This window comes from Schistocerca americana, chromosome 5, assembly GCF_021461395.2.
Source record: "Schistocerca americana isolate TAMUIC-IGC-003095 chromosome 5, iqSchAmer2.1, whole genome shotgun sequence".
Taxonomy (NCBI): Eukaryota; Metazoa; Arthropoda; class Insecta; order Orthoptera; family Acrididae; genus Schistocerca; species Schistocerca americana.
In genome coordinates, this window is record NC_060123.1 from 353,365,527 (window position 1) to 353,378,081 (window position 12,555).

Here is a 12,555-nt window from a genome sequence, read left to right on the forward strand (position 1 = left end):
CGATGTACATCTCTATCTACGCCGCAAGCCACAGGACGGTGCGTGGCGTAGGGTACCCTGTACTTGTCATTTGCTTTTCTGTTCCACTCGCAAATAGAGCGACGGAAACGACTTCCGCTATGCCTCCGTATGAGCCCTAATCTCTTGTCTCTTATATTCGTTGTCCTTCCGCACAGTGTATGTTGGCGGCAATAGAATCGTTCGGGAGTTATCTCCAAATGCCGTTCCCTCAATTTTCTCAGTGCCGTTTCTCGAAACATTTGGGTTACCAGAAGCATCTCCGTAACACCTATGTGTTGTTCTAACCTACCGGTATCAAATTTAGCAGCCCGCCTCTGAATTGTTTCCTTTAATCCGACGTGGTATTGATCCCTAACACTCGATCAGTACCCAAGAACAGGTCGTACAAGCATCCTGTATGCGGGATTCTTTACAGGTAAACCACTCTTCCCTAAAAATTCTCCCAATAAACCGAAGTCGACCATTTGTCTTCCCTACCACAGTTCTCACATGCTCATTCCACCTCATATCGCTTATCAACGTTACGCCCAGATATTTAAACGACTTAACTGCGTCAATCAGGTCTCTGGCAATACTGAGATCGAACATTAACGGTTTGATCTTCCTACTCATACGCATGAACTTACTTTTATCAACATTTGGAGCCAGTTGTCGTTCATCACACCAACTGGAAATTTGGGCTAAGTCGTCTTGTACCTTCCCACAGTCACTGAACTTCGACACTCTTCCGTACACCACGGCATCTTCAGCGCAAACAACCCTGTCAGCCAAATAATTTATGTATATAGAGTGCAACAGCAGTGACTCGAGGACAACATACTTTGTTCTGTTATTTCTGTGAACGTATTCGATACGCTCGTGTCTCCGTTAACAGCTTGCAATGTGGCACCGTCTCAAATGCTTTCCGGAAATCGAGAAATGTGGAATATGCCTGTTGCCCTTCATCCTTAGCTCTCAGTATATCATGTGAGGAAAGTGCAAGCTGAGTTTCGCACGAGCGATGCTTTCTAAAACCATGCTGGTTCGTGGACGTAAGTCTCTCAGTCTAGATTATTATATTCGAACTGAGATTATGTTCTAGGATTCTGCAGCAGTCAGAAGTTAGGAATATTGGCCTAGTGTCCAACCAAGATGTCCCCGTGCCAAATAGTACATGACAGTATGGTTACTTTTAAATTTTCTGCTTCATCCCAGCCCCACAGAAGCTTACTCGTCGTCTGTAACAATCTCAGCATCCATCAGAAACTCCAGTCTTTCCTTTAGTGTATCTGTACATTTCACAAAGCACAGAGCTTTTTACACAAACCAGAGTACTTTTCAGAGCAAAGCACAGAATGGACACAGTGTTGTACTCCACTGTCGTCTGCTCCAGACGTTCTGCTTTATGACCAGGTCTAGCGTCAGATGTCCGCGTTTTGTCAATAAGGTGTGGACGCTCACATTGGGGATGCTTATGACTAATCTAGCGGGCAGTTGGTCACCTACGACAATTATCGAGCAATATCCGTGATATTTCCTCTGTACTTTCCGTATAACAGTTTGTAGCCACCACTTGGACCACGAACAATCGTTTCCATAAAGGGAAGAAGTCACATTGCTCCTCTGACAAAATTTTATCAGACTTCAAGGCTTAGAAAAGGAAGGAAATCTCGAAATGACAGCAGGCGGAAGGTACACGAAAAACTGATAAACGACCGCATTTTGGCAGGACATTTGAAGTGTAGCTGTTCATACGTAATAAAGTAGTCCTGATTTGGTAAGAGCATTCAGAAACTTGGCGCAAACATACTGAATTTATTTCAGGTATTTAAAATACACCACTTTTGGATTTGCAAGTACTGAATCAATTAAATACAACTATTCTGTCAATTCTGCAAAATTGTATAAAAGTTAAAAAACGGACACTGAAATGTGCTAACCGTATAAACTTAGGGCAAGGTGGATGTAAATCATTTGGCAATAATAAAATGTGTGAGACAAACTACAAAGCGAGAATGATAAATCAATCCTTCACTTGAAGCCTTTGCTGACAAAAATTTAATACTCTATGTTGTTACATTTGTTGTTGTCTTATTGAATAGAAATGAATATCGGACAGTACGACCAAAAATTTACATACGTTTTCACAATAACATAACAAACATGAGATAAAAATGTTATGAGTGTCCTACCGCGTCATGACGTAAAACCTACACACGTTAAGACGCAGTACGATACTCAGATAAGTTGTACGCCAGTTGAGGTTAGCAGCGGAAGCTTATGGAAGTATATAAAAAGTAAGACCTATCAATAACAAATTACGTAAAATTTCTATTGTAAAAGAAATTAGTAAGACAGGTTATGATAATGATATCTTTAGTTCAGAATAGTGTGCACATGAGAAACAAGCTAAATTAAGGAACTTAATTAGCTTTATGAAGACATAGATAACACACGGTGTATTTTCTTTATCCTCATTTGTGCGTCTGTTTGTTAGCTCTGAGTTATAAATATACAACGAATACTTTGTGTAAGTTTTCAAGTAAGACTGCCTGTTGTCAGCCAATGAAGCCTTGTATTTTGAAAAACTTCTTTCTGTTCCAAGGACACAACTGGAGCATACTGAAAACGACAATATCGTTTGAGTGTAAATCTAAATTACTGAGAGAGAATTTTTCACCGAACAGAATCACTGATATGGAACACAATTTATTATAACTTTAGTTTATCTGTTTTTAACACCTTGAATATCCTAGACACTTCTTTTCTGGCTTAACCACAAACAGCTTCTAACTTATTCACAGTTTTTCTCACTTGTTTTATGTGCTTCACTGCCGGCTCTTCTGATGACCAAAGCGCTGGTATGGCAGCAGGAATAAACCAAAAGTTTTATTTTACATTCAAAATTTTGTCGGAAATTTCTGAATTTTTGGGCCTGTCCTGCTGAAGTGGCTTCACTTTTATCGAATTAATCAGTTATGCTTTTCGAAACATTGATCGTTTGGAAGTAATAGTTAAAAAAACGGTCTTGACACTCTGAATAAATTTGTATACATCACTGAATCTACTACAAATCTAAACTGCATCTATGTGTAAGGCGTGAGCTAAAAAAGTCACATGCACAATTTTACGATTTTGCGGTACTAAAGCCTTTAGTGGATCTGAAATTTCACCACTTAAGTTGTAGCGTTTTAGCTCACTAAAGAACAAACGTAAATCAGGTATTAGACGACTTTCACCTGTGGATGGACACATAGGGTCCGATATATATCGTGTAATTTGGTAAGACACGAAAAACCTGTGAATGAAGCAATTTTTATTCAAATTTCCTGTGTACTCACAGAGATGTCGAACAATTTGCTGACAGTAAAAAACCTACTTCTTTAGCAGTTTAATGTTTATCAGAAACTTTCCGTCTTTTTTCTGTGGGTTCATCGGCTGATGCAGGTGTTCCATTTTATTTGCAACCCTACGTCTGATAAGTTACAATGTTTTTTGCTTTGTAGCTTCGTCTGACACAGTCTTCTCTTAATGCGGGAAAATTAGGAAGATATTCTCCTTAGTATTTCTATAGCAGTTTACGAAATTTTGGATGATTCATTTTACTTAAGGGAATGTCACCGCAAAAGAAAGACGTACAAAGTTCTATACAGAATAGTGAATGAGATTGACGGAATTTCATTGCAAGCATTTGCTATGGTGTTTTTCCGTGGTACTACACATTTCTCTTTTTCTATCGTCAAATGCTAGAGAACGTTAGGGGATTTCTTCGCACTCACTCTTATGGCGCACAGTTTACAATGCAGAATTTTACCATCACTCGAAACCATGCTGAGTAGCGACCTGTTGAAATGTTTCTTGAACACTTCGCTTAACTTTAGGCATTTTCGTAACGATGCTGCACACACTTCCGATTTCAACAAGACTGAATAGCAAAATGAGACAATTGTTAGCAGTCTCAGGTCTAGAATAGTTTAAGTAACAAACTGCTAACAGAATAACTGTAGACTACACAAACTCACTGTTACATAAGTATAAGTCCATTTCGTGAATCCAAACGAAACAGTGGAGGATGATAGATATTTATGATTTCCTAGCACGGGGTGGGGCGTGGGGATGGGGTTTGGGGGAATGGAATATCGCTTAAAAAAAGGAGAGTTGGGGTCTTCCCCCGACAAACTGGTTAAATGTGGTTTTGCTAAAGTAGATTTTGGTAACTGTTTTGGAGTTCAGGGTAAAAAAAGTGTATTAATAAATCATAAGACACCCATGTTAAGTTAAATTATATTTACCGGTTTGGATAGTAAACGATTTGCCACTCTTATTCTTTTGTTAATATATGTTTGAAATACATTAGAATCTATATTGGTACATAATTATACAAAATAATTGAATCTGTTCGAGTAATATATTCGCTTATTTCTGAAGTCATCTTCTCCAGTGTAATATGATACTCCATTGGTGTGGGAGGCGGGGAGGTTATAGCCTCCGTAGCCCCTCCCTCCCTTGCCAGCGCCCCTGTTTTCCAATAAAGAAAATGTGATGCGAAATTCAGAGAAAAGTAACAGTAGCAAGAAAAATTCTTTACTTGTTGAAAGACGGAGAATGCAGTGATGGTTCAGATGGCTCTGAGCACTACGGGATTTAACTTCTGAGGTCATCAGTCCCCTAGAACTTAGAACTACTTAAATCTAACTAACCTAAGGACATCACACACATCCATGCCCGAGGCAGGATGCGAACCTGCGACCGTAGCGGTCGCGCGGTTCCTGACTGTAGCGCCTAGAACCGCTCGGCCACTCCGGCCGGCATAGAATGCGATGATTAGAAGCATTTATTTACCAAAAAATACTGTTTCAGGGAGAAAATGGCCACATTGGCGCAAAAATAACTTCATGAATTGCAGAAAATAATTGTTTTTAGTGATAAACATTTATACATTTTTAAGGAACGTATGACCCATCATGTAATTCCGAGCCCTAGTAGTACAATACTTCATGGTAATGTCGAGTCTTGGTCTATTTAAGGCGTTCCGCTCTAACTACTGAGTCCTTATTCTACAAAACTTATGCAGTGTCCCTTGGGGTTAGTTAGTGGAATACCGATTTTACCTTGGGTCTCAGCATTGAGATGCAGTTTCAATAGTAGGAAAAATTACCCTAAGTTATGCTGGACGTCTACGAGTTCCTGGAAAAGGAGCGACATTTGTAGACTTCGTACCTCGGCATTCTTGGTTTGTGCCCCAGGACCGACTTCACGTAGTGCCACATGTTACGCAACTACTGACGGCGTCGGCACTACGAAGTGCCGTCGTCTTCGCTGAGGGACGCGGAGGGAGCAGCAAGTGCGGCGCGAACCCCTATATAAAGGCCGGACGGCATTCTGTCGGCAGCTCTGGCAGCACGCAGCACAGCGCAGCACCACCATGCAGCTCGCCGCCGTTCTCGCCCTGCTCGTCGTCGCTGCAGTCGACGCACGAATTGGTGGTAAGCCGGCGCTCACGCCTGTCTAGCCTCTGGGGTTCTTAACAAATAATCCAACACCTCCCTCGCCATTCTAGTTCTCTGTAAGTGCTAGAAATCTGTATTTGATCTTGGAACAAAAACAGATTATTCGGCTGCATGTTCTATTCCTTTCACGCAGTTACTTTTCCAAATAACATTGGAAATTAATGTATATACTGTATGAATGAGCAAAAACGATAGAAGACAACTAAAGACTCCTAAATAAGCTCCTAAGACCTTCAGTCACTTTCGGAAACATCAATGCACGTGGACGTCAAGTGAAGAGAATAGAGGTAGGAAAGGTGCTGTTTTCAACAAGATCCTGATAACGCACTAGAGAGAATAAGAAACGTGATCATTAAGTGATGAGAAGGAATTTTTCTTTTCTCTGCATTACTCACAAATAAAGACCTTTCTTCATATCGTTTTTCTTGATCACTAAAAGTTCAGGACATCCACTATCAAATATAGTCTAAAGAAAATTTCCTAGAAAAATAAACTAGGGAGTGATGTTTAGCATCTACATTCAGGCGAGATCACTATTTGTCGGATTAATGCAAAGATGTACAGTGTGATCATCGCCTTGGTACTTAAATTAATGAGCCTAGCACCTCTACTTCAACTCCGTACTTTAAATTAATTTTATGCTACTCACCTTGTCTGTGTTACGTATAAGCAGTTACAAATACAAGTTGTCACTAAGACACAGCATTTGAGGTTGGTCTTACTGAAACTACAGACTGCAATTATTTAATAATGGTTTACGAATAATCGTCCCTATCTGAAGATGATGAAAGGTCTCTTACTGAAACGACGCACATTCTTAACAACTGATTAGATATACTGGTTTCAGCACAAAGACAACGTGTGTTAATGTTCGCGGTAAACTCCACGATAAGTGATGCCCTGTTCTGGTGTTTGTCTCTCAGATGACCCGTCCCCCAGTGGCCTGGGAGTGAGGACGTGTCCCAGTAACGAGCCTGACGTCGTATCATGCCGCCGGAACGCCCTTCAGTCGGCGCTCTCCCTCTTGGCAGGCGGTAAGTACTAACGTAAGACCACACCACACCGTACAGCTAAACGTCCGGCACTTTTCAACGTCGGTACAGTCTTGTAAGCGGTGTGACGCTCCTGACTTCCAAGGGATGAAGGGGAAGGGCTAATTTATGAATCTGAATTGACAAAAAATTTATTTACCACAAATTATGTTTACTTCGATTTATTTCATGCTCTGAAGCAAATTTAAATTATCTCAGCCTTACTCTCAGACTTGAAGTGAGGTGTACCTCGATCATGCTTCAATTTTCACTGACAAATTTTTGCTCCACTATTGTCATTGAAAGTTGTGTTATCATCATATAGAAACACCATGCATAAGAAATCAGTCTCTAAGTGCTGGAACTCAAATTTCAGCCTAGATTTTAACTATAATCCACTAATTCTATGGGGCAGATAATATGTAGAACAACGGGAAAGATATTTTAACAAAAACAAAAAGATAATGTGAAAGAGTGACTTACAAACTTAAAAACAGATCCACGCTAAGCGGCTATCTTGAAAAGTCCTGCTTGGGAATTCTCCAATAATATGGTTAGTGAAACTGGTCGTCACATCTTATGCCTCGTAGTGATTACTGCTTAGCAGAAATTTGTCTCGACGTACATCCCAAATGGACCTTAGCTTTTGCGTTAACGTTACCCTTCTATCTCGTGTTACAGATCTTTGTGGCCTGCAATACGTAGTCCGTTTTGTAAGATTCCCTGAAAATGTTGCCACTGTTCATTACAACCGTTTAAAGCTACTGACACATCGTCTCGTCTACAGGTCTCCCCAGCATCGGGGCGAAACCCATCGACCCACTGACCCAGATCCCACCGCTGATTCTGAAAGCTGACTCGCCCGTCCTCAAGCTCAGGTTCAAGCTGGACGATATTGTCATGACTGGTCACGCAAACAGCGTCCTCGATAACTTACAGTGAGTACCGATAATGTTACGTTAAGAACCTAAGTCAGGGTTACTACCAAGAGGCTACTACTAAGTGTTTACTAATCACGAGATTTATAGTTTTAAATCTGATATAACAATCGCGATAAATTCTCCTTTATCATTTTTCTAAAAATTGATTCCTTTTTTGCCAGAGTGGACGTGGACAACTATACCATTCATGTCGTTACGCACACCCCTGGTGCCTTGGTGATGGAAGGAATCTACACTCTCGATGGGGAAGTTATTAAGGGCATTCCTATGAGAGGCAATGGTCGATTCAAACTTACAATGAGTAAGTATTACGTGGCTAACAATAACTGGACGTTTGGGTTTTAGGAGTATATGCGTGTGCTAAGAAGCTATAGGCTTTTAAGAAAAGGAAGGTAAAAAAAAAAAATCATGTAGTTCAAAGTAAAATTTTATGTATAGCTTTTCTTTCAGTGTTAAAAATGGACTTTACTCATAATTGCAAGATTAAGTCATGTCGTTTCAGAATGCTGCAGTTAATTGTAAATGTAAATTCTTGTCTCACAAGTGATTCCCGTTTATTACGGATTGTTTCTTCTCCCTTTCAGTCGACTCTACAGCAGACGTAACTTACAAGGGACACCCAGTCACTCGAAGCAACGGTGATACTTACCTGAAACTGGACTCCGCCAAGACGAAGTACACGTACGGGAAGACTTCCTACGAGCTCACTGGACTTTTTGGAGGCTTCCCTCCTCTTGGTACGTCACACACGCACACTTACGATTTGGTTTTCTAATGGCAACTAATATCTCAACGAACTGCTACTTACATATCTGTGTAAGATCCTTCAATCATGTATCATCAACTGTGAAGGGAGAGTATTTGATATTAAACCTCAGAAGTTTGTACCAACCCTATATTTCATGCAAGAAACGCGATGAATATCGGAAAGCGAAGTAATACTTACTTTCATTACATTGCTTTATCTTCCTTCAATAGCATTCATTGCCAGCTATGAACGCATAATTTCACATCTATGTGACGATTACTATCGCCTATTTCACACATAAGTCTCATTAACCATACAGGTTACAGCATGACGTTCTCAGTTAATCACGTTACAAGTTACAAGCTTTCATTGCTGATATGATGCCTTCCATTATAACTCAACGAACAACATCTACTTGGGAATGAAATATAAGATACAGAGTTAACATATTCTAAATTATTATCCCGGGTTCGATTCCCCACGCGGTCAGGGATTTTCATCTACCTCGAGATGACTGAGTATTTGTGTTGTCAACATCATTTCATCATCATTCATGTAAGTGGCTAGACTGGGCTGAGGGAAGTTTGGGAATTTGTACCGACGCTGATAACCGCACAGTTGAGCGCCCCACAATACCAGACATCATCATCATCTAAATCATTAATTCCCTTTTTAACACCAGTTAGTGTGAACTGTTCTTTGGAGTAGCTAAACTATTTATTTGTAACTATTTCTCTGCTTGTATATACTTTGTTCCCTCCTTTTGTTTCCGTGCATACCTTAGGAAACTAGGAGCTCGGCTGTTTGTAAGTAATCCCGGTAACTGATCTCCTTACACATGCCAAATTTCAATGTGCCTGGCGTCTACACGTGACGTGCTGACGGCTTTCATACCGCACACTAAACGCAGACTATCCGCACACTTGCAGAGGCCGCAGGCAACGCCCTGATCAACGCGGTGACGTCGCCCATCGTGGAGCGCGAGATGCTGGGCCCCATGGAGGACTGGATGGAGCAGGTGTACAAGCAGCAGGCGCAGTACGTCTTCGACACCGTTCCGTACAACAAGCTCTTCCCGGAGAGCGAGAATACTATTACAAAGAATTCATTTTTCCTCAATTTTAAGTAAACTTTGCCTAATTTGTTATTTATATATAGTCAATAATATTATTTGTGTGAATAAAGGATTTTACTACAAGTTCTGTAGTTAGATTATTAAAAATTCTGAAATGACATCAGTATCCAAGAACAAAATACTTCATCATATCCCCTTCTCAATATGCTGATTACATATAACACCACTATATGAGGATACCTTTTTATTTTCAGTAGCAGTGCGACAAACTTAAGTTTAGCCTGGTTAGATACTGATTTTCAGCTATACCGCAATGTTCAAATACATGATTGTAACATTGAATAGAGTAAAAATTCTTTATTGTGTAAGTGAAGTATATGATTGTTGTCGCATAAATCATCAAATGCGTCAAACAACTTTCTTAAACAATAATTCCTCAAAATATGTTCACTACAAAGAACCCGCAACCGTATAGTGCTCAAGCTGTTACGACAATCGTTTGTTCACCGTGTTGCAGTGCATTTCCTTTCACTTAAGAAAATCAAGCTACTGCTCAAGAAACATGTTGAGAGTTATATGGTACAAAAGCAGAATGAATCAATAAAACATCGAACGCCAACTTCATGACTATCAGCCTGCTGAGCTCATCAGTCAACTGAAGGAACGAAATACCTCACTTATCCGTCGAGATAATCGGTCCTAACTGGCTCAGAGAAATTAGGAAACATCCAAGACATCCTTTAACAGATTCACAGGAACCATTGCAAGCTCAGGTCATGATGGCTGGACTGACATCACTGTATTAATCACTAAACCAAATCTCTTAGTACCATGAAAGCGGATGGCTATGTCGACTATTTAAGCTCTTTGACACATAAGCAACAGAACAGGGGTCGAACTACAAAACGTTGAAATGCTTAGATCTTCAGATGAGAGGCCATTAAAAAGTGAAATAATTTTTTCATTAAAGATTCATTTAATGAAATTCTCAGTTTTCAGCATTGCTACATTATCATATGCCTTCGAGCAACAGAAAGGGAAGTCGAATTACCATGCTTAGCAGAACTCGCATAAGATAAAGATACAATCAAGACAAAGATTACAAAACAATCAAACACACTTAAAAATAAATTAAAAAAATTTCACCCATGTCTTCGTGCATTGTTCATTTAGGATACTGGGGGTAAAGCAGATCTCGAGGTGAAGGTTCCGAGCAAGTATCTTCATCGGAACCATGGTAACTGATGTCACTGAATCTGTTTGCTGTAGTCTACCCATTTTACCGCAAAAGTTTTACTCCCCTCCCCTGACAGTTGCTTATATGACCATTTTGAAAATTCCGTCGTGTCTCAAGACAGATTCCATAAACCTATAAATTTATCCCGCCACGTTGTACAATGAAGTTTTTGCGGACCAATTCCAGTCGGCACCATTTAATTATTTTCTCGACATAAGCATATATTCTTGAATATTCTTCTGTAGCATCACATTTCTAAATCGCTGTGTAAACTTATCTTCTCTCCGTAGTTTATCATCAACGTTTCGCTTCCATATGAGACTAAAATGTATATAGACATTTTCAAAAAACACTTATTAACGCTATAAAATTACATTGGGTAACTCATTATATTTTCTCAACTCTCCTTACTATTGCCAGTTGGAATTTTATGATTTATTTCTGAGATTATCTGTTAGTGTACCGCTCAAACTTTCGTCTACTGATTGATGCGTTTCGTAATAAGGTGTACATTTGAAAATTCGTAGGTGACCATATTGAGGACAATTAGCACTTATAACCATTGCTAAGCTTCGTGAGAGACAAATCAATATCTGAAGCGTTGCGCTTATTTTCGGTTAATAATGTCATACATAATGATATCTCCTTTCCTCAAAAACGTGCTGGAAGAATAATACGTAATGCTCAACCAGCACCATCCTATACATGTCTGTTTAAGTAGTTTGGCAAACTGACTACTCCTTCGTATTACACTTACTCCCTCATGAGGTTTGTTGCATGCCATCCACTATAGTTCCAAACGCACAACGATGTACGTAATTATAAGAGGAGAAAAAAAAATAAAATTCATTGCGCTACATTAAGGTTATCACTAAAATGGTGCACCACATGCTGCAACTGAAATCTTTTATCCATTACCCAGTGATATAAAAAGTGTGATAGACAACAAAGTATATTTTGAGAACAAAGCGAGAAGGTTAATCCGTGAAACATTCTTCTATTCTGCATAGGAAATTCTCTTCTTGTAATATGTAATGATGTGTAAATGGTGGTAGATACCAATGACTAAATTACATCCATATGTCCTTATATTAAGCAAAAATCGCTCGTAAATGATAGCATGAAGGTGTATTTAAAAAAAATTGGTTATGTGCATATTAAATGACTCATTCCACATCATTGCTGTTTATCATGTGAATGATCCACGAAACATGAAACTAAGTAACCAGAAGGGCATACAAGTATCGGTAATATCCACCATCAGTCTAATACTACATGAAACCAAGAAGTTCAAAGCAATAGTATACTGAAGATTGGAAAAAAAAACTGAGGTTCAGGTGATGATCAGCCTATCTTATGGAAGTGTGGGAGCAACAGGGAGGTAGTTAAGATATTGCGATTGCTAATGGAAGCAAGACTTTAAAAAATCTGTTAACCTTAGCATGATTCATAGATTTAGAAGTAGTGTTTGTCAATGTGGAATGGTGTTCGATGTTCGAAATTCTCCAAAATGTAGGTGTTCAGCTATACAAAAGTATTTTGCCATTTTACACAGAAAGTATCTCAGGAGACGTGCGACTATCTTTTGCTGTTAAAAGGTAACACACTTCTCACTGACGCCAATACTAATTTTATCATATAAAGCTGCATTACGGGATAACACCATCATGAGATCTGTGGTCTAAAACATACAGTGTAGGACAAGATATTAAAAGGTGCTAAGATGACCTTTGTACTACGTCGAGTACCAGTGCTGGAAGCTTGGGGTGCATTGAGTAACAAAACGATAATCTCTGGTTCACATTGCTGGTAACTATGGCACAATCCTTTACTTAATTACAGTGTTGAGGTCAATGCCTGTGCATTATCTTCATTTTAAAAAAAAAATAGTGCCTCTCCCGTACTAACCCAACTTCCATACCGAGGGCATTCAACCGTGGCTTCTGCCAGCGCGTTCTCTGGATCTCTCACATCTCGTCACGGTTTTCCGAGTGACTGGCACCGCACCATTTA

General features: G+C 39.6%; 1 protein-coding gene across 1 annotated transcript; it reads left to right on the forward strand.

Annotated features, from left to right (window-relative positions):
• Positions 1–5,381: 5,381 nt before the first annotated feature.
• LOC124615586 (putative beta-carotene-binding protein) lies at positions 5,382–9,428 on the forward strand. The gene is made up of 6 exons (XM_047143572.1): positions 5,382–5,486; positions 6,434–6,544; positions 7,329–7,479; positions 7,644–7,783; positions 8,067–8,219; positions 9,160–9,428. The coding sequence occupies exons 1-6, from the start codon at positions 5,426–5,428 to the stop codon at positions 9,357–9,359; spliced, it is 816 nt and encodes a 271-aa protein (XP_046999528.1). The 5' UTR covers positions 5,382–5,425; the 3' UTR covers positions 9,360–9,428.
• Positions 9,429–12,555: the final 3,127 nt, after the last annotated feature.